General features: G+C 39.4%; 2 protein-coding genes across 5 annotated transcripts in view; one reads left to right on the forward strand and one right to left on the reverse strand.

The window, feature by feature from the left end:
- SNX24 (sorting nexin 24) overlaps positions 1-14,363 on the forward strand; it is a 92,225-nt gene extending 77,862 nt beyond the window's left edge. For all 4 annotated transcript variants that reach the window (XM_015653486.2, XM_015653485.2, XM_019005290.1 and 1 more), the window contains 4 exons: positions 6,877-6,971; positions 8,098-8,130; positions 9,010-9,074; positions 13,521-14,363. In XM_015653486.2, coding sequence (XP_015508972.1) covers positions 6,877-6,971; positions 8,098-8,130; positions 9,010-9,074; positions 13,521-13,591 — 264 coding nt within the window. In that variant the 3' untranslated portion in view covers positions 13,592-14,363. The remainder of the gene's footprint in view (positions 1-6,876; positions 6,972-8,097; positions 8,131-9,009; positions 9,075-13,520) is intronic.
- Positions 14,364-15,917: 1,554 nt separating this feature from the next.
- Positions 15,918-24,409, reverse strand: PPIC (peptidylprolyl isomerase C). The gene is made up of 5 exons (XM_015653484.1): positions 24,262-24,409; positions 20,188-20,301; positions 19,625-19,718; positions 17,792-17,976; positions 15,918-16,549 (listed from the first exon to the last, which is right to left on the reverse strand). The coding sequence occupies exons 1-5, from the start codon at positions 24,358-24,360 to the stop codon at positions 16,421-16,423; spliced, it is 621 nt and encodes a 206-aa protein (XP_015508970.1). The 5' UTR covers positions 24,361-24,409; the 3' UTR covers positions 15,918-16,420.
- Positions 24,410-25,298: the final 889 nt, after the last annotated feature.

Below are 25,298 nucleotides of genomic sequence, written 5' to 3' on the forward strand. Positions count from 1 at the left end.
AAGCACTGGAGCATGTCCAGAGAAAGGCAGTGGAGCTGGGGAAGGGCCTGGAGCACAAGTGTTATAGGGAACAGGTAAGGTAGCTGGGGGTGTTTTGCCTGGAGAAATTTTTTCTCAGGGGGACCCGACACTCTACAACTATGTGAAAGTAGGTTGTGGCACTTACCTTTCAGGTAAGTGGCAGGATAAGAGGAAATGACCTCTAGTTGGGCAGGGGAGGTTTAGATCAGATGTAAGGGAAAATTACTTCAAGGAGCAGGTCATCAAGCATTGGAACAAGCTGTCCAGGGAAGTAGAATACTATCCCTGAGTTATTTGAAAGACATATCGACATGGCACTTAGGGACTTGATTTAGGGATGGATTCAGAAGTGGTGGGTTAAGGGTTGATCTTAACGACTTATTCCCACCTAAATAATTCTACAGTTCTAAGAAAGGCTTGTCACACACTTAAATAGACAGAGATGTACGCTAAACCCCAATATTTAGAGGAAGAAAGTTAGGACTTGGAAAATCTAGCACTGACATTTCCACCATAAAATATATTATGTATTTATTATAGTATTTAATTACCGAGTCAGATCTGTTGCAGGGTTTTGCTTCTTTTTCCCATGCAATCTTCTCCCTGATGCACAAAGATCAGCATAGGAGAGCAGTACCTGACTGACAGAAAGCAAAAACCTATTAATTTTTAAATTTGCCAGGTGTTATAGTTTGCAGCTACATTTGCTCACTTCTTCTTCTCTTTCTTTTTTTTCTGTTTGTCTTAGCGGTCTCTTTCCTTGATGTTTCTCAAAATGTAATTTATAGATAACAGGTGTCTCATAAAGCTCTGGTAGTAGACAGGAGAAGCTTCCTGAACAGGGAAATTACATGTGCTTCCAGTGAGATGAATTGTGCTGCATGCAGTTCTGCTGGCTAGTTTGTACCTAGAGTATTTTATGAGGAAATTCTGGCATTTGCCAGTGGCTGTGTTGGTCTGAGGGGTTGTATAAGAGGACTCAGATGCTCCCTGTCTCAGGTGGGCATCCTGGTGCTCCATGGCACTGCCTGTTGGAACTTGCCCTGGGATTGGGATTCGCAGAGGGCAGCATAAAGGAGGCACCTTGCTTCTCCTGTTCAGTGTTTTTTTAACTATAGCATACTTGTATTTAGTTCTTTTAAGCTTTAGAAAACAGTACTGCAATCTGTATATTGTAATTGTAAATATGGTAGCTTTCTTACAAGCCTTCTTCCCCTTTTTTCTTGAGAAAACTTTTCCAAACTTAACTACCTAATTCTTATATCTTTCTAGAATGTGTATTTTCTGGGTCTACTGATTTATATATAAATAAATAAATATAGATATAGATAGATAGATATAGTCATTTAAGGTATTCCTGCACCTGTTTGTTATCACCATTACTATTCACATTGTCTTAATTACTTCTTAATTTTCCATGTACCTAGTGGTCTGTTACTTCTGAAAAATATTTCAATTTACACATTTTGAAGTCATCTGGTTTTGTTTGTCATTAGTGGATGTATTAATTCTCTGTATTACTTTTTTCTTACTTATTTTTAAAAGTCTTTCTTGTTCCTGCTAAATTTTTATAATATCATTAACTTGGCATGCCCTTCTTTTCTTTTCTCTCTGTTTCTTTTCCTCTTGCTCTGTTGATTTCTTCATTTCTCATTCAGCTTTGTCTTAACCTCCAATCCTTTGAGCAGTGTCTCAGGAAATTGTATTGACTGCTTCTTTTCATTTGTATTTTTCAAAGGAACTGTTCTTGCACTTTGTTTCTAATCTTACAAGGACAAGTCTGCTCTTTTACTGAAGAGAAGCTCGCTGTTTGCTCCCACTAAATTATGTTCCCAGTTTTCTGGAAAAAAAAAAAAAAAATCAGTATTTTATTTTCACATCAAATGGCTTATATTTGTAGACTTAGCCACAAGTCTGCACTTAGTAGTTAAATATTAGTTGGAATTGTAACTTATAAATAGCTTTCAAATAGCTTTCTAGCCAAGGTGCTCTCATCTTAAGACCTATGTGGTAGTATTTTTAATCAAAATGAATAAACTGCCTTGCAATGTAAATTATAGACACTGTCATGAGTTTCTGCATTCACATTTGATGATGATCCAGTAGTCATTTAACCTACCGGGCTTCCCTTTCATCTAATTTACCCTTTGCATACCTTGAGATTAGTATGATAGATGGATTTGTCACTCATGAGATACTGGGGGAGTTTTAAGCTCACAGGAAGTATCCTCCAGTCTTGAGGTTCAGAGGTGCAATTCCCCTCTGTTGTTCTTTTTTTTAAAATTCTTGTGTCTTTACATTAGCTTTCAGATAGTTCAGTTGGAACTTCTGGATCTCTGTTGGATATATTTTGTCTTATAATACTTATGGTCAATATTTGTTCCCTTTCAAGCTCCACTGCATGGGTGTCACTCTTACTGTCTCCCCTTTGATAGACAGTGTGGGAGTGTCAACTAGCTGGTGCTTCATATGGAGCATCGCTTCTGTGTTGTTGTACTTGTGTTTGCACGCTTCTTGAAACTTTATAAAGGATTTTAAACACATTTGATAACCTCCTTCTGTTCTTACATATGTGAATACTTCTGGTAGTACGGAAAAGTTGAAATTATTTTTAGAATTCATCCCAGTTAATAACCTCTAACAAGCCTCACTGAACAAGGAGTGAGTTTCTTCACAGTTCTTCATGATGGATATTATAAAAGATTATTGTATCTGCTATTACTTTAAAAAATAAAAGCTTAATCTTACAAGTCTGGTTCCTTTCTCTTCTTGGATTTTGATAACCTTTTTATCATTTCATGGGACTGTGTAAAGGAGTTCAGGAAAAGCAGGTTAATAGAAGAATATAGACTCTAAAATGTTCTAAAAGATGTGGATTTTGGTCCCAGTGGAGACTGACACTCCAGCCTACTTACTGTAGCTGGAATGTATTGATTTTCTTTTCCCCCATTTTAGCTGCACCACTGAATTAGGTATTGTGAAGCATCTTTCCCTGTGAAGAGAGGAAAAACTGTCATGAACTTTTTCACCCTAACAGTACAGCCTTTCAAACTAAACCCGATTGAATGGAAAAGTCTGTAAGAACCCTGCAATTCAGCTCCCACTCTCTTTTCTCCCTGTTCAACAGCTCTTCCAACAACCTCAAGAAAATGTGATAGATGACTATAAGAAATCGATTTTTAAATATTTCTTCATTAAAGCCAGTATTAATAATAATAATAATAATAATAATAATAGAAAATGATACATTTCTGTGGCATGATCTCTGAAGGTTAGCGAAGTGGTCTTGTTCAGGTTTTCAGCAAGATGTTCAGTTACTGTTATAATTGGCTGATGAGTAGGTTTGGGCCTAACTAGAATGCCAGTGTTCGATTTCACAGTGTCCTCTGTGAAGATATGTCACCATTTACCCTGGCTTTAGTGACAATTTTCTAAAAAGGAAACTCATGGGAAATCATTATGCTGTTTATATGTCTCCCTTGTTGGAGAGCATTATCCTGTGATATTTTAGCACTGTTTTCCACTGCATGATGGCATCTAGCTAAGGTTAAGGCAGAACAAGTCCCTGTGCAATTTTGTGACTGTATTTTACTTACTGAAGGAGAAAAGATAACCAACAATTAAGTATTTCAGATGTCACTGAAAGAACATGTGCAACTAATCAATGACATCCTTAGGGAACATGATTTTATGAAACTGATAAGGTAGAAAAATTGGGGATTTTATGATTTGTCTTACATAATAATAATTGCACCCTTCCAATGAAAAAGACATTTCTGCTGATGTAAACATCAGACTTTCCCTTGTGTTGTGTTGTGGGTTTTTCTCCTGAAGCACAGAGTAGTTCATTAAAGTGTGACAGTAACAGATAAACACCCTTTACAATTTTCTAAGAAAATATGGCACTTTTAGTTCAGCTGAAATCAATGAGTTGAAAAATGTATTTCTGGAGTCACTTCACAAATCACTTCCTTGGGGTTGTGTTAGCTGGTTTAATTTTGGGGGAAGAGGGGATTTTATTTACTTTAGGAAGGAAATACATATGCTGGGTTTTTTTTCTTAAATCAGTGAACATAGCACTAGGGGACCTATATTTGAAAATCATTGCTATGATCTTGATAGAATTTGGATGCAATAAAAATTCACATTACAAAGAAACTAAGTGTGACTTTTTATTTATTTATTTGAAAATGTTTATCTTTCAGTTTCTGAGCAAACAAGGAAGCTTAAAAGCCAATATTCGCTTGAAATGCTGCAGTTGAGCATATTAAATCACAAATTATAGGTTGTGGTTGAGAAACTTTACCTGCTGGTTCCTTTTCTGCATACCTATCATTTTGGTTTGTAAAATATGGATTTCTTACAAGTTTTTAGACAGAAGTAAAAAACCTATTGTGTTATGGGTTGGTTCAGGTAAATTAAGACAATTGTAATAACATTTCTGATTAAAGAGTAATTTTTTTTTATTTAAATAGGAAGCTGAGAATGGTTAGACTTTTTTCCTAGACATCCACTTTGGGTCACCACTAGAGTTAGGAAATGTGTTTAGACAGACACACCTAATCTATTGTGGCTTGCTGGTGTTTGTGGGGCTTTTGTTTCGGTATTGGCTGGTTGGTTGGTTTGGGGTTTGTGTGGGTTTTTTGTTGGCTTTTCTTTGGTTTAGTTGTTGTTATCAGGCTTTGTTTTTCTCCTTTTGGTGTCCACCGTGTATTTTAAATGGCAAGATTACGTCCTCGCGCCTTGTTGAATCACAGCCAATGAAGTCAAGCCAGAAGATAATTTGCTCCCATTAGTATAATTAACTTGTAAGCTTCATATTTTTATTTCTAATGCTTAAAAATCCATATTACATTACATCAGTTGAAAAATCCTCCTTTGGTCAATGTAGTCATTCCTTCCTTCATAAAATTCTGGAAATGACAAAATTCCCAATCAGCAGAGGCAGTATACAAATACAGTGCAATGCAAATTCTGCATTTTCAAGTTTTGGGATCACCAAAGCAGAGTTATTGACAGCTAACAAATTGTATGGCTTGACATACTAAAATGGATAGTATTTGCTTACATCTTACAGAGAAAGGCATTTGGTCAGGCCGGGATTAGCAGAGCTTGGGTTGACTTGATAAATGTTGTGAGAAAAAAAAACCAAAATAGAATAAGATGAAGTTTGAAATTGCATATAAGCACGTACAAGGATGCCCTTAAACATCTTTCTACGACTTTTTGTGGTTCTTTTGTTGTTCCTCATTGCATATAATTAGCAAAATGATTTTATTTGAGCCAGTCATACACATTTCTGTGCAAGTCACATACCCTCTGAATATGCATCCACCTCCACACCTTCTTTTATGCATAACCTGAATGCAGAATGGGGTAAATTTTGCATCAGCAGAGTGCTGATTTTGCAGAATGCAAAGTAGCATTTTTTTAATGCAGCATCTTCATATAGAGGTGAACTGAAAGGCTTAACACTTACCAACATCTTAGACCTCCTTTTTTGTTACATCCCTTAAAAGCTAGAACAGAAAAGTTCAAAAGCTGCATTTTTCCCTGGTTTTTTTTTTTTTTTTCAAACATTTTAGTGATGGCTTCAGCTGTTGAGAAAGTGTAGCTTCTGAATTCAGACTTCCAGATAAAACATAAAAAAGATACAGGTTTCAAATATCTTTGTTTTTAAATGCTTTTAAGTCCATGCACATCTTTTGTAATTTTAACATTAAGCAGGTTTTCCTTACACAAATAACCAAACCATTTGCTGTAAAACCTGCTATGAAATCTAGATGACTTCTAGATATCTCTTCCAACCTCTTTTTTTTTTTTTGGTGATCTTTCTTTTCTCTATATAGCATTGTGTCTCCCTTGTGATACTGTAATGTAAATGAATACAGTAATGTGTCTTTCCATCACCGGATTTGTTTCTTCTCTATATTTACTTCTTCTATCGTAGGGTGGGAAAGTAAACAGGATGAACATGGAAAGCTTTGCTTCTAGGAGTCAATTTAATTTTAAATCCAGTAAAATTTCTGTAACATTTCAGTAAAATATACACATTCACTTCAGATCAGGCCTTCATGAAGAAATCTCTTTAAGAAAGCTTATGGCTTCCTTTTTCTCATGAATTATACATTTTCAGAATGTATGACAGTATGAACAGTAAAGAAATAGGGGGTTAATCTTTCAGGTGAGACATTGGTTGAATTTATGAACTGTTTTTCTTTGCCTTGTGAAAACTGTAAATCATCTCATCAAAGGAAAAACCAGTGGATGTAGTCTGGCCATTATGTGCCCATTTTATCACAGTTGTGGAAGAATGTAGCAAGTCTGGTCAGAGCTTTGTCATTTGGAGCTGTAGTGCAGATACATGGAGTATGTTGTAAGCTGACCTGTCAAGCCAAGCAAGGAGTTTCCCTTGTTGTCATTTACCAAATGGTGCATTAATAAAACGGCACAAAGTGGAGACGACTTCTGCTCATAAGCCAAATGGTAGTCTTCCGTGAGGTGAACATGAAAGCTCTGAGCTGAGGCTGTTTTATTTTATATTTTAAATAAACAGAATTTTATTCACCAATGAGTGTGCTGTAACTTAGTTCCAGAATCAGACATCTCTGCTTGAGAGGCATATAGGTTAGCACCAGTGATGGCAGGTGAAAAAGAATGATGTAGAATAAGCTGGATGTATTCCTAAGTGATTCATCAAGAACTGTGGTTTTCCTATCAAATAGCAATTTATAAATAGGTGTAAAAAAATGGAGAAAAGTATTGCAAGAGAGAAATGTTTTAGTAGCTGTGGAACTGTGCAATATCTAAAATATTTTTAAAATGTGGATTTCTATTGTGCCTTTTCTTTTACAGACAGTCATTTTAGAAAATGAAGAGCTCCCCAAGATATTTCTCGATTTTCTGAATGTTCGTCATGTACCTACCTTGCCAAAAGCAGAAAGCTGTGGGTAAGCTCTCCTTTACTGAAAAATATATGGAGGCCAAAAGGCCCATATCCACTCAGTGCTGATGCAATTCTATTGACTTAAAATGGTCTTGCTGCCAACTCTAACACTGTAAAATAAATGGGCATTAGGTTCATGTTAAGTATGTTTATATATCCCCAAAAGGTCGTAAAATAAATCCAGCATGTTCAAAGACAGAAGGGAAGTTTAATGTAATATTCTTGGAAAGCAAAGGAGAGCTTAGATGATAAAAATATGACTTTCTTGTAGATCGTGAAGTATCTACTGAAATGTAAGATATTCATAAACACTAAAATTGCATAGAAAGCCTTTGCATGTGTTTTATGATCATAATATCTGCACAAAGTAGAAGCTCATTCTATGATCATTTTATGATCTTGCTCTGTATGTTCAATAATGAGGTTCTTTCACCTTTCTGATGACATTACCGCAGTAACCTGATGGCCCATCCCCTGGAAAGGGTTCCTAACCAGAGTGGCAGAAGTAAATCTTAGTACAATGAGTGTAACAACTACAAAAATACCTAAACCATTGTAACTGGAAGCTCTGTTACCATCTGCAGCAGTGAGCTTTGTAGGGAAAATTTCTTTTACTCTGTAAGCAAAGATAATGGGGCTGGTAGTGCAGAAGCATTACCAGACTGTTCTCCCCAGAAAGCCACGTGGCCCTTTTCCACTTTGGGACAGGCTGTTTGGATCTGCAGTGGTGAGAAGGCAAGTTTACCTGAAGATAATTTTGAGGCCATCTTAGACTTGGAGTTCTCTATGGCCCAGGGCAGTGTCCAGAGTGGTTCAGAAGGTGTCGGGCTTGTGGTTTTCACTTGCAGTTAATGACATCAGACAGTATCCTCAGTGGAACTGAGGACATACCCCAACACTTCACAGATGGGTAAATGGAAATTAATCTGTTACAGTAAAATGGATGCTGTAATTTTCAAGTAGTGGTGGTTATAAAATGATACAGTCTCCCTGTGTATTTGCTTCTGTGGCATTATGTGGCCACTGACCAGAAGAAAATTGCTTCCTTTGGTGATTCTTAAAAGATTTGGGGGTTTTAATTGTAAAATTAATTTTGTTGTAACCAAATCTTCCTCTCACTTTACTTGCAGCTCTTTTGATGAAACAGAATCTGAAGAATCAAGGTGAGCTTGATTTCTACTCTTTATAAGGGATCTGATGAATAAACTCCTTAAATTATTGGCATTTACTTCATTTGTTCCTTGCAGTTAACAAATTAGAAGTAGTTTAGCATTAAAACTAGATGTATTTGTTAAATATTACCATCAGCTGTGCTATATCTATCCATTTTTAGTGTGGCTTGAACATCCTTATGCTACTGTAGAGAAATTCCATACAAAACTGGCAGAATATACTGCCAGCTCTGAAATACATCTGGGAATCTATTTTTTTGTATCAAGAAGATTTAGCAGATGAAATTAGAGGTCTGGGTTCTTTCCTGTACGTTTGATAGAGTTTCATCTGCACGTGGTTGCACTACTTGGAATGTATACATACAGAGCAGCGTGGAGAGGGCTGGGGGAAACTGCCTGTACCGTGGCTGAGGGCAGGGGTCAGCCTGGGGGGCTTCCAAGGACTTCTCTCCATGGGCAATGGGTACAGCTACCAGTTTGGGGGCTGTAAGTACATGGTGACATTTTGACTCTGCTTGGTGGCCTGAGAGCCTATAGGCATGGAGCCTGGCTGTAAATGGTTTTGTAGCCTGCATGACACCACTGCCAGGGAGCAGAATAGAATCAGGAAGTCTCAGAGCCAGCTGCAAGCCATTCCTCCTGGAGTGCAGCCCCTTCACTCCAGCTTGGCATTGAGGGTTTCACTATGGCTGAGGAGCAGCGAGCTTTGCTTGCAGGAGATGGAGCCTGCCCTTCTGGGTAGCGCTGGTGTATGGAACCTCAACTGCACGGCTCCTGGCAACTCAACCACCTCACTTTATCAAAGCTAGTTTGTAGAACAGTCTGTTTGCTGTCCCTTGATACTGACATCCCTGTTCTTGACCTTTCCAGCAAACTGTCCCACCAGCCTGTGCTGCTGTTCCTAAGGGATCCATATGTCTTGCCTAAAGCCAACGGTAATCAAACCTGTCATCTGTTAACAGCACTTCACTGATCTGACCCTGCACTGCATAAACCACATTATTACTATTGTTATTAATACTGGCCTAGTCAAATGACACTGGTCCAAAATCTAATAATCCACCAATAAAATGATAGTTCTTGTGTAAGAAACCATCAAAACACTGAGTGGGGTGGGTGATTTGTAAAAGGGTGGAATTTTCTCCTGCAGTTGTTCTCTCAGGCAAATCTACTGAGAATTCAAATCAAAAGATGAAGAACACTTTTTATTTTCTTTTCTTGTTGTTGACCCTTTGGCTGTTTTGCCTGAAGGATTTGAACTTGAATGCCCAGTCCTTTGTAAGTGCTTTTTCCTAAACAACAGTCGATCTACTGCAAGTGTGTTTGTATTTCCATTTGGATTATTATTACTTCTTATCATTCATAACCTCCAGAGCTCTTTATGGGAGAAAAAAAAGTGTACTTTAAGTGTAAGTGGTGTATTTCACAGGACATTTACATTAGACTTACATGGTTCAAAAGAGTGTTTGAAATTGTTGTAAACTCTCGTTTTTAATATAAAAAGGTTTTTGAATTAAAAATTCAGAGAATTTACCCTGTCTTAAATTAAATGTGTGCAGGGAAAAAAAGTACCATTTTCAGAATGTATTCCTCTCAGCTTTGTCATTTTACTTGTTTGAACTTGTTGTTTCTAGTAAATATTTTACTAAAAAATCTAATACGCTTTCAGAAGAGAATTTTCTCCCTGAGACACATAGATTTTTTTTTAATGTGGCATTTTGTTTCATTTTACAAAACACTGTGTAGGAATCAGATTCTCACACTGCCTTGAAATTCATTAAATTTTTAAGAATAAATTCAGGAAAGAACACTTTTGCTTTTCCTAGACAGTGGAGTGTACTTCCTTGATATTTTCTCAAAATGTTTATAAACACTTGAGGCGAGAGAATAAGGAAGACAAAACCAATCTCTTTTCAGTGCTGTCCAGTGATAGGACTAGAACATAAGGAGCTGTGTCCCAAGCCTGGGCACAGGTTTCCCAGAGTGGTGTTGGGTCTCCACTTTTGGAGACACATGGAATCTGCCTGGCCAGGGTCCTGCGCAACTGCCTGCAGGCGCTCCTGCTTCAAGAGCGGTTTGGACCAGATCACCTCCAGACATCTCCCAGCTGCAGCTTTCTGTGGTTCTGTTGTTTTTTTCAAGCTGTTTATCAGAACCATAGGGACAAACTCATGTATTTTGAGAGGGTTAAGTAATCTCTCTTGCAGGCAATGTCCACACTAGCTGGTAGTGGGGCCAAACACTACTGACCCTATGAAGTCTTGCTGAACTCTAACGTGTAACTAGAGAGAAACACAGACAGAGGTCCAGTATGATTCAGGTCCACATCAGAAGACACGTTACAAGGTTGTTTAGCTTTTACTTTGCCTTAGCACTAGTCTGATCTCAACAGACTGAATGTGAGAGGCTGCAGTGCAAATCACAGACTCAATGAACCAAAGCACAGTAAGGGGAGGGTGTCACTGCACAGGATCATGTCTGATCCAGCTGACAACAGTAATGAAGAATCACCCACACAGTAACCTCTGTTTAAAATTTGGTCCAGATGCTGCCTATACTAATATTTAGAGTGAGCCACTTTGCATGTCTTAATCTTAGTGTTTAAGGTCCCTCCTAATTATATACTTAATTCCTCAAGAGCCTGGTATAAATCACAAAGAACATGTAACTCCATACCATTCTGAAGAGAGAAAATGGATTTCATATACAGTTATCCCAAAAAATTGAGATGGTGCTTAGTTTTTCCAGCCCATGTGTAACATTTTGCTGTTAGACTTCAAGCTTCTGCAGTTCTGTCATAGTAAGGGTAAGCTTCCTTTTTGTGAAATCATTAGGAAGTTTCCAATGAATTTTGTAACTGTTTTTTTAACTAATGCGAAAAGGCCTTAATATAAAGGCCTCTTCTAATGAGTAACATGTTCAAATATTGAGTAGGCCTCATTAATGACATCTGAAACAAAAGACATTTCAGGCTTTTGCCAAGGCATTTTCTGGCATTTTAGAAAAGGAAGAAGAAAACCAAGTCCTGAGTAGAGACTATTATTTGGCTCAGGTCTAGATAGAAAGAAACAAAGTTTTTACACAACTACCACTGCCTTTAATTCTTCTTGTTTTTAGTTTGCAGCACAGAGAAAACATAGATGAGTTTTCTAAAATTTTCCCTCTCAGATCAGTTCTTTGATAGACTCTAGTTCCTACGTAGAAACAGCAAAGGTTGTTCAACCTGTGATGAAAAGTACGTGTCCATTAACAACTATTTTGTTGTATGTTTTCTTCAAAAAAGGTGAATTTCAATCAGAAGTCTTTCCTGGATACAGGAATGCCTGTGTTAATGTATTTCAATAAATAGAAAATAGTGTGAGTTTTAAACAGAATAAATAACTATTTCTGGAATATAATACTCAAAGAACATTTTCACCCTGTCACTGCACTGTTACTTGTCTTTATAAAATATAATCTTCCCACTATTCCAGTGACTGGGCTTTAAGCACTGCTGAGTTGCGAGACAATTTTTCCAGAAATAAGATCCACAGTTACTAACCTCATTGATTTTCAGATTCCCTTTCTCATGATGTATCTAACTGTCAGTGTGCCCAAGTGCACATTACTTTATGTGTAAGGGTATGGGGAGAAAAAAAATAATGTTCTCAAAAAAAAAAATATTAAGGAAAAACTTAATATGCTTCAAATTGGAGATGATACCTTGGAATCTAAAAGAATGGGATCTTAGATTTACTGTCACTTGTTTGAAAATTGGTCTGATTATTTTTTAAGCCATGCAGATATCACAGATCTGAAAGACTGTGCTTTGTTGTGTTTGTACTTGTTATATATATATACACTTTAGTTGTATTTAACTTAAATTGACATGCTTGATTTTTTAAAGCAGAAAAGGCTCATATAAAATCTAATGTTGTGGCGTTGTATCCTTTAGAAAATCAATCCTTGTGTTCTTAAATATACTGCGTGTTATAGAAGAACCAATAAAAACTGGTTTCTGGAACTGCATCATTTAATCAAGAAGGAAAGCATCAGATCACCTTTACAAGTGCATTTTTGATAAAATTAATGACAACTGCATAGGGTTATTCTGACAGGGTCATTTGGGACAGATGAGCTTACAGGATTTGAGGAAACATTACTGGATTCAAAATATAAGCAAGTCATTTATAATTATGACTTACTATGAGAAGCTGGGTAGAATTATGCATATATTGTTTACAGAGGAGGTTACAGTTAATGAAAACATCCTAAAATGTCTCTATTCATAACATCCGTAATATTCTTAATCACTTTATTAATTACAATGAAATAACACATTTAAGACAATAAGGATTGTTTTTATAGGGTTCAAATCTACTTTTGCTCAATATTTTCACTTCAAAAATTATTTCTGTGAAAGAATTAGGGACAAACCCTTATTCCCACCCACATTAGGTGATCTAATTCATCAAGTACTAATGATTTTTATAAAAGTTGCATCTCCCCTTTGTGAATATCCTGTAGGCTGATAGTTGAAGGATTGATTAGTGTGGAAAGTTGTGCATCAGAAACAATCTGTTCTTAGCAGGAAATCCATTTCTAGTATACAAATAATTTTAAGGTTGTAAAATGTGATCAGAAATTCTTAGTTTTAATGCCTGGTGATTTAAATAGACCATTAAAATCTCAGATGCTGGTGCATTTCAAAACTCTTCTCAATTCAACAGTGTACATCCATGTGCATGGATCTATTACTGTGTTCTATCAGGCAATTCTTTCATGCCAAATAGAACGTGAGAATTAACTGGCAGTTTCCTCTGCATCTGTGACAACAAAATAGTGGGAATTTTTTCCTTCAAGTACTGTAGGATGACATTTTGTAGCATGTGACTTTTTAGGTTGATTGGACAACCTGAAAATTTCTTGCCTCAAATAATCATCTTTGTACAGGCATCCTCAAGTCTTCTCAGTCTGAGCACTGCTGTAAACCACAATACAAAAAACAGCTTTGAAGTATTCCCAGTAGTAATCTTGAAATTTCTTCAAGTATATTGAGATTTTGTTAGAAACTGAATTGCCAGTGTAATCCATCTTCCTTGTGAGAAAAGATTCAGATAAAGAGCTGGAGCCTAGCAGCATTAAGTATTAGAACATCCCTTTAAATCAATAAGCTACAAATCTGGCAGTGCATTCATGCAATGCCCAGTGCTACCTTAAAGTGGCTTTAGTGCTGAAACAGCACTACTAATAGCACATCCCCAACATGGATAAACAGTTGAGTAATGCAGTAACCCAAAGTAAATGAGGCCTTACCTAGTTAAGTTTCACAAAAACATTTATATTGTACTGACATAGATAAGAAGGTAAGTTTCTTCTCTTTTTTCCTTTTTGTTTTTCAGATGACTTTCCAAACGTAGTTATAGATGGCATTCTACATGGAATATTCTATCCTCATTTACTGCCCAGGTAGAAGCAATACAAGGCAAGAAGAAGCTGAAGCAAGTCTCTGAGTCATGGTTAACAGAACTAACAGGAATAAAATTCTGTGATGTGAAAATTATGCTCAGAAGAGGCACAACCTTAGATTAAGTTCAAGCATTATGTCTTTTTAAATAAAATCACTGTCATTACAGTTGCTGCTTTTTAAAAAAAAAAAGAAGATATGGAAACAACAGTATTGAAGTTATTTATACCTTCTATATATTGACATGCTCTATTTAACACTAAATGTTCTAAGTCGTACACTGTATTATGCTAACCTTTGAAGAGAAAAGTTTTACTAATTATTTCTGTAATTGCTATTAAAGCAAACACTAAACAATTTTGCACCAGGATTTTTCCCAGCACATTACCCATTGCTGGCACTGGATGGATTATAAGTGCTGAAGAGAGTGTGTGCAGAATTGGAAACATGCTTTCACATTCTGAAACACATAGCACTCTCTGAGGAAATTTTCTAGATTTCAGTTGAAATTATTTTACTTACCAAGAGCTTTTATGTGGCTTTTACACATCTAATCTATGTGTTTGTTAATTCTCCACATCAACTTGCTGACTATATTCCATATATTAACATTTTATAAGTGACAGAACATAGAACTATGTGGTAAACTAAAGCAAGAATATTATGAAGATTATGATCAAACTAAAACTGATACATATATATGTATGTTCAGATTTAACTGGAAATTTGTACGTGTGCTACTGGACATTACAAAATAAATAACTAGGACATGAATGTACGACTTCAGTGGCTTTTTCTGTGCTTTTATATTGAAATTTTTCTGAGATTTTGTCATCTGAAATGGGTCTCACAGATGTCTCCCTATGAAGTGTGAGAAAATAACTGCGTCTGCTCACTTAAGGCTCTTAGCTTAGCTGAACATGGTAGCCTTACAAAACTGGATGTCTTGGTGAACAAAAATCAGTGTAATGGAACACACAGTATGTCACTGGGGCTCATCAGCAGGAGTGTTACACAAAAGTAGCAATGGCAAAGCTGGGCACAAACATACGTCTGATCCTGGAGACACATGGGTTGCCTGTTCTAACTACTAAATGTGTTTGGAAGCCATTTGAGGAGAGTGGAAAGGTAGGACTTGGTAAAAAGGTAGGCCTGTGACTACAGCACTTGTTCAGGTAGCATAACTTTATGAGGTCTGAACCCTATAGGTTCAGACTCCAGGGAAGTTTTCATCTACTGGCAGAAAGATGGTTGGGCAAGGCAGTCTGAGGCATTCTCACTCCTGCTTGCTCACCCTGCTGCCAGAGCTGCTTTTCAGAAAATTTTACTTTAAACAGCTAATAGAAAGTGATTGGGGTAAAATGGAAATCTCATTGCCTAGCACTAGGTAAACTTAGAGGCCCTTGCCAAGTTCTCCTCCACTTTTGTTTGCAGAGGACAGTAATCCTTTCACAGATCTCTGGAAAGAAGTGTCAGTATTTACCTTCAGGAGAGGCCCCAGAGCTGTGAATGAAGAACCAGCAGGAGCATCCTCTAACTGAAAATGACAGGAGAATCTGGGTTAAATCCCTGTCCACAGCTTTTCCTTGTTTCCTTGTGAGTGGAATGCCAATAGGTACCCACAAGCTCTGTGCTGCAGCAGCCTCTTCTACCCTGAATCACTTCAACTCTGGGTACCTCACATGGGCTCCAGGATGCCCTTCAGGAAGTTAGTCACTACAAACAGGAGTGGTGTGCTGCCCATTGTACACGTGGATGAATCCTTCATCACATCTTGGCACTGCCACTTCTGTCTTGAGTCTTAAAACAGCTCAAAAGGAAAAAAAAACCCACTTATCTTCCCTGTAGAGTTCTGTAAGAACTTAACACAGATGTCTCTTAAGCGTTACCCTCCACTGACCTTCTCTGAAAGCCACCAGTTGTCAGTTTAAGAGCTATTTATGAAGCATCACCAAAAAAAATGAACCTAAAGTTCTCAAACTTATAGCAAAACTTAAACAAAAAGCATTTGAGCTTAAAATAAGTAACATTAGTTAGGTATTACAAAATTCACCATTTCACCATCACATTCACGCTGTAAAACAAGGATTCTTCTCTTTTAATCAGTTTCTAACTAATTACCTCATTCATTAATAGACAGAAAAGCTGCTTGTTCTTGATCACAGAATGGTATCTAAATAATAAATAAAGACCATAGGGACTTTTATCTGACATGTTAAGATTAGGAAAATTTACCATCTCTGCTCTAACCTTATAACCTTATCTACTGAAAAGCAAAACCTCCTGCATATTTTTTGGAATCAACAGAGGTGAGAAAAAAGACTTTGGGGAGTGCAGTAAAAAATGTTCTCAAGTATTTATTTGAAATCAAAGTTTATTTATTCAAAACACTTCCATATTTTACTTTTTTTTTTTTTTAAGTTTTTAAAAATGCTGGCAGTGTTACAGTAAATATTTTCAGTTAAAAATACAAAAACAAATATTGCTAAGATTTCCAAACAGAACAAAATTACTGTACTTTAAACCTTGAAAAAATAGAATTACTGCTACCCTAAAGTGCTATAATTTTTTATTGAAGACTTTTTCTGCAAGAAAAAGGGGTTTTTTTCTGCAAGATCTAGAATTTGGTGGCATATGTCTTGAATTTCAGAGTGGCAGCTCCAACAAGTTGTTACAGAAATAGTCCTATCTTTTCTGTATTTGGCAAATGATAAGTATTGCCTAAATGTAACTTCCTGTGTTTTAAGGAGAAAACTCAGTGGATCAATGAGATTGGTCAAAAACTTGCATTAAAGAAAAGTGATTAAGTTTTACTTTTCATTCTGAGTATTGTTCTCACCAGTCACCAACTTCAACTACAAATGGTTCCTTTACAGCTATTTTGCCACTGTTGACAATCACGCAGTCTTGAAGGGGCCGATCATGTTCATCTGTCTGCTGGAGTTCTATTGAGTGCACCACAGACTGTCAGACAAAAAAAGAACAAACAGAAAGGTTCAGTTTAGCCAAAGAAACTCCAGTGGCTGAAGTCTGGTGCCACGGAAACAACGAAGTGTGTCTAACATCACTGCTTATTAACCAGCTTGTGAACAAAGACCTTTACCCTGTCAACTTCCCACATCCTTTTTTTTCCACATTAGCAGTTGTGCCACTCTGTAAATCACACACAGTTGACAGAAGCACAGGAAAAGCTGTTTGCCCTCCTAGAAAATATTTCAGCCAACAAAAACAATTTGAAGGGGCAACTGAAAATGTACTTTCAGCTGATTAAGCTGGCACATACAGGATTTTATCTGTGGCCTGTGAGCAGAAAGTGAATCCAGAGATCAGAAAAGGCAAGCATTATTTTTTAATTGTACAGCGTAACTGTGCTTACGGAAATCTGGTTACTGCTTTAACCTTTAGCACACAACACACACATACAGGTTTTAGTGTGGTACCTTGCCACCAATATTTTTAAAGGACAAAACTGATTTAGGTTTATTGACAACTTGGTTTTGGATATTCATCCATTAATCTGACTAAACTGAAACTTCAGTCTAAGTATCTTCTCAAAAATTTACAGCTACTACTGTAGATCAATTAAAAAGGAATTCAGTATGAATATGGAAGTGAAGGGCAAGTATTCTGATGACTTTTTCAAACTCCTCAAAGTGCAGTAGCTCATGTTTTCCCCAATAATTTAAAAACACAGATTAAAAAGGAGTAATTTTTAGGGAAAACCAGACTAATAAAAGTATAATCATTTGTAAATATAATTTTTTAGCTTAAAATTCTATTTGGACTCTCATCGGTATGTGTTTGCATCCTTTACATTCACATGTTTCTAAAAACCCTTAACAGTGAAAGTGTTACCTATAACTAGCATGTGCTACAAAATTTAATTTTAGCCTGTACAAAAAGAATTATTTCATAGGTAACAGTGTTACTGGAAGGAGGAGATGAACTTTCTCCATTTGTAATCTGCAAGTGTCAGAGTTCATTTCAGTTGTTAGCAGCCTGAAATAATGGCTGTGAAAGCCAAAAGCATGGTACAGGTTTCCATTTCTGCTATTTCAGTTCTAAATCATCCAGCTGGAGCTCTTCACAATCGTTTTCTACCATGTACATATTGGATGAATACTCAACTGTTTCTGAACTATGGTAACAGGGATATAATGGGTCCAGATAATAATTTGTCTAGATCAACCACTACTTTAAACTTACCATTCCATCAAGGACTTTGCCAAATACTACATGTTTTCCATCTAGCCAGGAAGGCTTTGTCACACTGATGAAGAACTGGGACCCATTGGTGTCGGGGCCAGAATTAGCCATGCTAACCCATCCAATTCCATAGTGTTTGAGCTTGAAGTTCTCATCAGGAAACCTTTCTCCATAGATGCTTCTTCCTGTGACAAAAAAATACGAAAGCATTTAAAAAAGCATTACTAAAAAAGAAAAAAAGAACATAATCAAACAAGAGCCTCTTTTTGTTCAAAAATGGGAAAAGACAAGTATGAATTCAGGACTTGAAGGTTCATTGTTTGAGTAAACACAGCAGCATCACTGTTCAAGCATCAGCAACTCCATAACTAAAATCATTTTGTGTGTAAAGGTGAGCTAAACCACCACACATAAGGAGAGAATAGTTAAAGCTGATGATGTTTTATGCTTTGAATTTAAGCAAGCTGAATACCTTCAAAGGTCTGGTTTACAGATACCACTGAACAATAGTATACTTCATCTTGTTGAGCAAATTAAAGTACATTCTTATGGTCATGAACAATAAGGCTGCCATGTTTTGTGACAATTTCAATATTTAAACCTTTCCCTTATGCTAAGAAATTGCTTTAGGCATGTTTAGAAACATAGGAAGACCAAATGGAAATCAGACTAAAATACTTTGTGTGGATGTGTCCCACGACATAAAGATTCTGATGTTGCTAAAATAGTTCAGGGAGAAAACACAAAAAAAACTCTGAAAAGAGAAGTCTGTCTAACTCCTTACTTGTGCAGTGCCTAGCACAATGGGGACACCCAACACCACCAGGTGCTATCCCAATAAACAACATCAGCAGGCAAATACATGCTTCCTACCTTTAATGCTAAAACTATGTCTTTGGTATTATGGTCTTCCCCTTTGTTCACTGCTAGGAAAAGGAATGTGTGTTTTCCATTCTATCCCAGCAGGAAAACCTCTAACAGTTCATGCAGACAGTTCAAATCATAGCATGTGAAGAGTGTTCATGTAAAGGAAGAGAAGAAATCAGCAGCCAGTGAGTGCAGAGCAAGAGATGCTGTGCTCGCATTGCCCCCCTGAGTGGACTGAACTGCTCTTCTGGAGGCTCAGGATGGAGAATTGATACACCCAGCCAGGACTCACAGCACCACAAGTTTATGATTTCAGTTTTAGCAAGAGAAAAACGGGGAGAGGGCATAACTATTCTAATTTCTTTCTCTCTCCCTATTATGAAATTCCTTCTCACAGCACATCTCAGAGGTTCCTCAGAACAGGCTGAGCTGAGGGCAGAGAGGACAGCCTCCTTCTTCCCTACCTGCCTTCCCTCTACGCGCTTTCACTTTCATCACGGATTAGACTTCTGCTGGATAACTTGAATAGGTTCACCTATACATGCAATCAGTGAGTGCCTCAGGGAAGGAGCGCTGTCACAAAGCCAGAGCAGGGGAAGGGTGGAGACATCCATCTTTTGGAGACGGTAAGTTGTAGGAGCAGCTCAGCTGGTCACGTGGCTCCAGCCCAGCACGCAAAGCCATGCTTCTTGAATGGGGACAAGTCACAGACAGAAAAGAGCTATCTGCAAAAATTGAGGACAAAGGAAGAGCTACACATACTTATAAATCAGATAATCCAAATAGCTGCAGCTTAGGCTACATGATACTTGGAAAAGTACTAGATGCTCTAAAACAAATGCGGGCTGGTTTGGTGTTATTTCATTTATCTGAGCAGAAACCATGAAGGAATATGCTGGTTTGCCCATATTTTCAGCAGACATTTGAACAAAGAAAAGGGAACCTGAAAGATACTAAGTATGTTACCTCCTGATCCATCTCCAGCTGTAAAGTCTCCTCCTTGAATCATGAAGTCTTTGATCACACGATGAAATTTACTTCCTTTGTATCCATATCCTCTCTAAGAAAATGAAATAATTCTTTAAATTAATGTAACGTCCAGTTCTATACATCCAGTTTTATACAATCACTCATGCAAGTTGTGAATGGCTAAATTTCACAGAATATATCACCAAGGGATGTAATACTGTTAAGAAACACATTAAACTGAGGTGCAGGTAAACACAGCTGGACTGCACTGCCACAAAGAAGGTATTATTCCGGTGATCAAAGCCATTGTCTTTGAGTGGTATCTGACCACAGTAACTCCACATGCTAGGTCTGTAAGGCAGGGACAGATTGAGGTGCTCATATCCAGCATCTTATTATGTCTTATGATCCAAGGACCTGAGAAGACACACATTTGTGCACATCCTTGCGGATGGCATTTGTGCACAGGCTCCAGTGAATGAAAACTGAAACTGAATCAAACAAACACTGCCTTCCCAAGCCAAACTTCAATACACAGTGGAAGAAAACCACAAACATACTTCTCCAGTTGCCAACGCAATGAAGTTCTCCACAGTCTTTGGGACAACTTTTCCAAACAGTCCAATTACAATTCTGCCAACATCTTTGTCTCCAATCTTCACGTCAAAGAACACCTAAATATTTTTTGTGAAGGGAACAAAAGTGATATAGATGTGAGCACAACAAACAACCAAGCTTTTCAAAGAGTAAGGTGGTTTACTTCTGGCTGGTCAGTATTAATAATATCTGGCAACTCCTAAGGGTGTCGTTTCAGAGAAATCCTTTCACAGCCTCCAAAATGCAGAAAACTGCTTTTAATGGCTTGGTAGGGCTACTGTATCTCAAGTTTGAAGATAGTGTTCAAGAAGATTTTTCCAGGACACATAAGTCTTTAAAGTTGAATGGAAAAAATGAAATATGAAAATAAGGATGAACAACAATGCAACATATGGGAGAAAGTAACAGGGAACTACGGTGCTGACACTCCCCACAAATGACAGTTTGCTATTCACTCATGATCTTCATTGTTCTAGGCATCAGTATGTATACACAAAAGCCTAAATTCCATGAACTGACAAACAGTGGGAAGAAAATCTTATGGCTCAAGCAAGCAGTCACCTTCCTAAATAATGAATTCAAACCCAGCAGAGAAATAACCAGACCAGCTTATTCAGCTGATTGCCTAAAAGGGGCAATGTATATGTCGCTGGAAAGCAACTTCAAAAAGACAAATGAGTTATAAGACATTTTAATATAGTTCAGAATCTATGAATGCATATTTGAATGTGCAAAAATGTTCCAATAATTACTGAAAATAGGAACAGCTGTCAGGAAATGAGGCATTTTGAAGTTCTGAAAAAGTTACATAAAGGCTATTACAACTTCTAGGAAACAGCAATGTGTACTCCTATGATGTGGTATTTGCTGTTCCTTGTGGCACTCAACCAAGTATTACTTGTCTGTAATGCTAAGAAATTAGTCCAATAATGATAATAAATGACCACAGTCTCTCCAACGTGAATGCCTCTTTCACGCTTTCCTACTAAACATTTCTACCATTTCTTGATCTTCCATGTGGTTTTGACTGTTGAACTTTTGGCTAACACTATAAAAGCCCTACAAAGGAAATAAAATTCCTTTTGATACACCTCATCCATTTCCTTGGCACTTGGCACTGAATAACATGCTTCTTAGATGTGTGGCTCCCAAAGTATTAACAGCACACTTTCACTAACTTTTTAACAGTTTTATAAACAAGCCTCTCTGAACTGTGCTGCCAGGGTTATCTAGGTAAGGGATATTGCCTTCCTACGATTTCTAACCCATTGCTTGTCTATTTTGCTTGGAAATGTTGTTCAGCAGGACTGCCTGAAATACATAGGCATACATAAGTAACAAGACTCAGGCTACCAAACAATCACCCCACAGAGCAGGAACATCGTACGCTTTGTTGACAGCACAAGGAGACAAGTTCACCATATGCTGTAAGCCTAACACAGCCACAAGGCTTCATACGTGGCACTGCTGCCTGCCTCAGGAGCAAACCCAGCACTTTTAAAAATGTGTCTCTGTGTATCTTTGGCCACAAAATCAAGTATGGAAATATTTGTTAGCCCTAAACACTACTTCTGCATAGAAAAGCCATGTTCTCATGTGTGTATTTCCACAGGTTTTCTGGAAATTCAGTAAGCATGTAGACACTAGTCGGCTGGTCGATACACTTTCAAATCTCAAAAAACATCTGGCCAAATTATTCACCAAAAACACTGAAAAAAAATAAATATTACAAATCTTCTGTCTTATTAATATTTTAATAAATATTTAATCACATTTACAATCTGAAGTTAAGTATTTCAAGACTGAAATGAAAAAAGGACACACCAATAAGAGTGGCTGGTTCTCATAAAAATATTCATGTCTAATTTACACAAGATGTTTCAAAAAATGGACAAGAGCATTCTATTATTCAGGGAAACTAAAGCGGACTTTGAAAGGAAGATCTCATGATTCTTAGAGACCAGGTAATGTAATAACCTCTTAAATGCAACAATACATGGTATAAAGCCACAACAAGGGGGCCAAAATATATCTGGAATCATCCTGAGCAGTTTAGAGAGAAGTTTGGCTTTGGGCTTGTGAAGGTCAGAGGAGGAAAACAAATACTAGAAATAATTAAAATGGATACAGGAAAGAGACGGGCATCTTGAGTGCCCAATCAAGATGGGTGCATCTGTAGTGTGAGTTTGTACCCTGAATTCTGGCTTCTCCATTGCAGAATGATAAAACCAATCTAAAAAATGTAGAAAAATGGGCAGAACAGATGCTTAGCAGGTATGGATTACCTCTTATATGAAGAAAGGTTACAGAAACTACTTAAACTGGGAGAAAACTAGTGTGATTTGATGATTAGCTTTATAAAGTTACCACTGCCTAGGACATGGGAAACTGGCAACGCAATTTTTTATGTGCCATAACAATCAGAAAAGGGCATAAAATTATAGCCCAGGCAGAAGGAATGAAGAAGAAAAGTGCTTTATGCATAATTAAATGGCAATATACCGCCAGAAGATTATTTGAAGGTCAAATTTACCCCTCCCCCCCCCAAAAAATAAAAAAAAAAATAAATCTGTGGTCTAGAAGTCCATGGCAATGACACTGTAAGCGGTTGCAGACAACAGCAGTAATGATGTACAAAGGCACAGTCCATGGCTTAGGATGCCAAAGGCATGCTAGAGGAAGCAGTTCTGCCCCTGCCCTTCCCTGTCACACTTCCATGAGAGTCTTTCCCAGCATGGACACACGCTCTCCTAACTGCAAGTGGAAAGACACTTGTAGGCTGAAACATGAAATTCCTGCTTTAACCAAAGTCGGACTAAACACCCCACCTCCTGCACCAATTTTTTGGGAAGAGATGCTGGTGTGCTGCAGTACCTAGGTATCTCACTATCCTGGCTGGCAGGCCCCACAGCCCACATCTCCTGGGCAGTGCCATTGCAATGGCCACGTGTGCCACATGCGCACAGCCCAGCCATCGTACCTGCCCAGGAGCCCTGCAGCACTGAGCCCCACGGATCCTGGCCTGCAGCTCTCCTGGCAGCCTCCAGCACCTACACCTCCCCTGGGGCCAACAAAGGGACTGCTCTCACAATGAGCAAACCAAGAGCTTCACACAATGACAGAATGGGGCAGAGTGGAAAGGAGTCATCTGGCCCAGCCTCCCCACTCAAGCAGGGCCATCCCAGAGCACGACACAGAATTATGTCCAGATGATTCCTGAATATCTCTTGTGCGGGAGACTCCACAGCCCCTCTGGGCAACCTGTTCCAGTGCTCAGTCACCTGCACAGTAAAGGAGCTCTTCCTCCTATTCAGGTGGAACTTCCTGCGCATCAGTTTGTCACCACCAAGCAGAGAGCCTGCTCCATCCTCTTGGCACGCTCCCCTCACATACTCATAGACATTGATAAGGTCCTTTCCTGGAAGTCGTTCCTTCTCCAGGCTGAAGAGGCCCAGCTCCCACAGCCTACCCGGCAAGAGATGTTCCTCTCCCCAGATCAACTTTACAGTCCTCCGCTGGATCCTCTCCAGGAGTTTCAGCAGAGAAGGCAGGGGGAAATGAATAAAACCCAGATGAGCCCAGCGTAGTTAAACGCCCCCTGCTCGGGGCAGACTGGCAGCATCAGCAGCCCCAAACTGCCCTGGCAGCAGCAGAGGCTGCAGCAGCGCCGGAGGGGTGAGGAATTTAAAAGTTTCCACTTCTGCAAGCCAGAGGGAGGCTTTGCTGGCCCGAACTCTGCGGTGCGCCAGCGCCTACAGAAAGGCGGCATGCCCAAAGGGATTAAACACCCAGTAACCAACCAACCGAAAAAAACTAATAAAACGGTGAAGTTCTGGCGTTCGGCCAAGCCTGCCCCAAGCCCTCTGTGCCCGGGATGCGGCGCGGGGCGGGCAGTGGGAGCGGGGCAGGGCAGAGGCCGGCCGGCTCCCCCGGCACCGCCGCCACGGCCGCGGGACATCCCCGCCGCGGGCCCCGCCCGACCCGTCCCGAGGCTTCCCACCGGCGGAGACGCCGCCCTGGCCGCGGGCGAGAGTCACCTTGGCTGTCACGCTGGGTCCCCTCCTCTTGAAGGCGTCGGCCGGCGGGGCCAGGAAGCACAGACAGGCCAGGGCGCCGAGCAGCGCCCCGCGGGCCATGGCGCCGGCCGAGCGCTGCGGCGCCTGCGCCGGGGCAGGGCGGCTCCTCCCGCGCCTCCTCCCGCCGCCCGCCCCAGGGAGCGGTCGTCCGTCCCGAGGAAACGCCGCCAGTCCAGGGGCAAATGCCGCCAATGCCAGGGACTGGTCACTCACCCCAGGGATCAGTCATCCATCCCGGCAGGAGCGGTGGCCCGCCCGGGGACTTAGCTGCGGTCCAGGCGCTGCCCGGGTGCGGGGCTGCCAGGACGGCATGGCTGGATTCGGGGCGAGTGCAAGTGCCAGGTTCGGCCGTCCACGTTGCTGATGGGCGGCGGGGAGCCGTGTGCCCTCCCCCGGCCAGCCGCGCCCCACGGGAGCTGCAGTGCCTGAGAGGGGCACGACGGCCCAGCCTTCGGCTACGGCCAGGCTGTGTGCCCAGGAAGGTCCCACATGTAGGTGAAGTAGGTAAAACAGTAAATGCTTAAGGGATTGAGCCAACCTTTCCTTGTGGGAAAGGGCAGTCATATCCTGGGCTGCTTTCGAAAGAGCGCTGCCGGGAGGTCGAGGGAGGTGTTCCTGCTCCTCAGCCCTGGTGAGGACACATCGAGAGTCCTCTGTCCAGTTCTGGGCTCCTAAGCATTAAGAGAAGTGTGGAGCTCCCAGAGTGGCTCCAGCACAGGGCAAGAAAGGGACAAGAACATCCTTCTTTTGACCAAAGAAAGGCTGAGAGAGCTGGGCCTATTCAGCCTGGAAAAAACTTACTGAGATGGGCCCACATGAATATCTATGAGTATCTGAAGGGAGGATGTCAAGAGTCTGTACCAGTCTCTGCTTGGTGGTGCCCAGCAATAGATAAGAGGCAACAGGCCTAAACTGATGTACAAGATGGTCCACTTGATTACAAGCAAGAATTTCTTTACTGTGCAGGTGGTTGCACATTGAAACAGACTGCCCAGAGA

This window comes from Parus major, chromosome Z (genome assembly GCF_001522545.3).
Source record: "Parus major isolate Abel chromosome Z, Parus_major1.1, whole genome shotgun sequence".
Taxonomy (NCBI): domain Eukaryota; kingdom Metazoa; phylum Chordata; class Aves; order Passeriformes; family Paridae; genus Parus; species Parus major.

Excerpts from the sequence above, each read along its gene's own strand:
- PPIC (XM_015653484.1), bottom strand. The coding sequence starts at position 24,360 with ATGGCCCGCGGGGCGCTGCTCGGCGCCCTGGCCTGTCTGTGCTTCCTG. Across the intron at positions 19,719-20,187 it reads TTGCGTTGGCAACTGGAGAA|AGAGGATATGGATACAAAGG; the intron begins GTATGTTTGTGG and ends TCATTTTCTTAG. Across the intron at positions 17,977-19,624 it reads AGCTGGAGATGGATCAGGAG|GAAGAAGCATCTATGGAGAA; the intron begins GTAACATACTTA and ends TTTTTGTCACAG.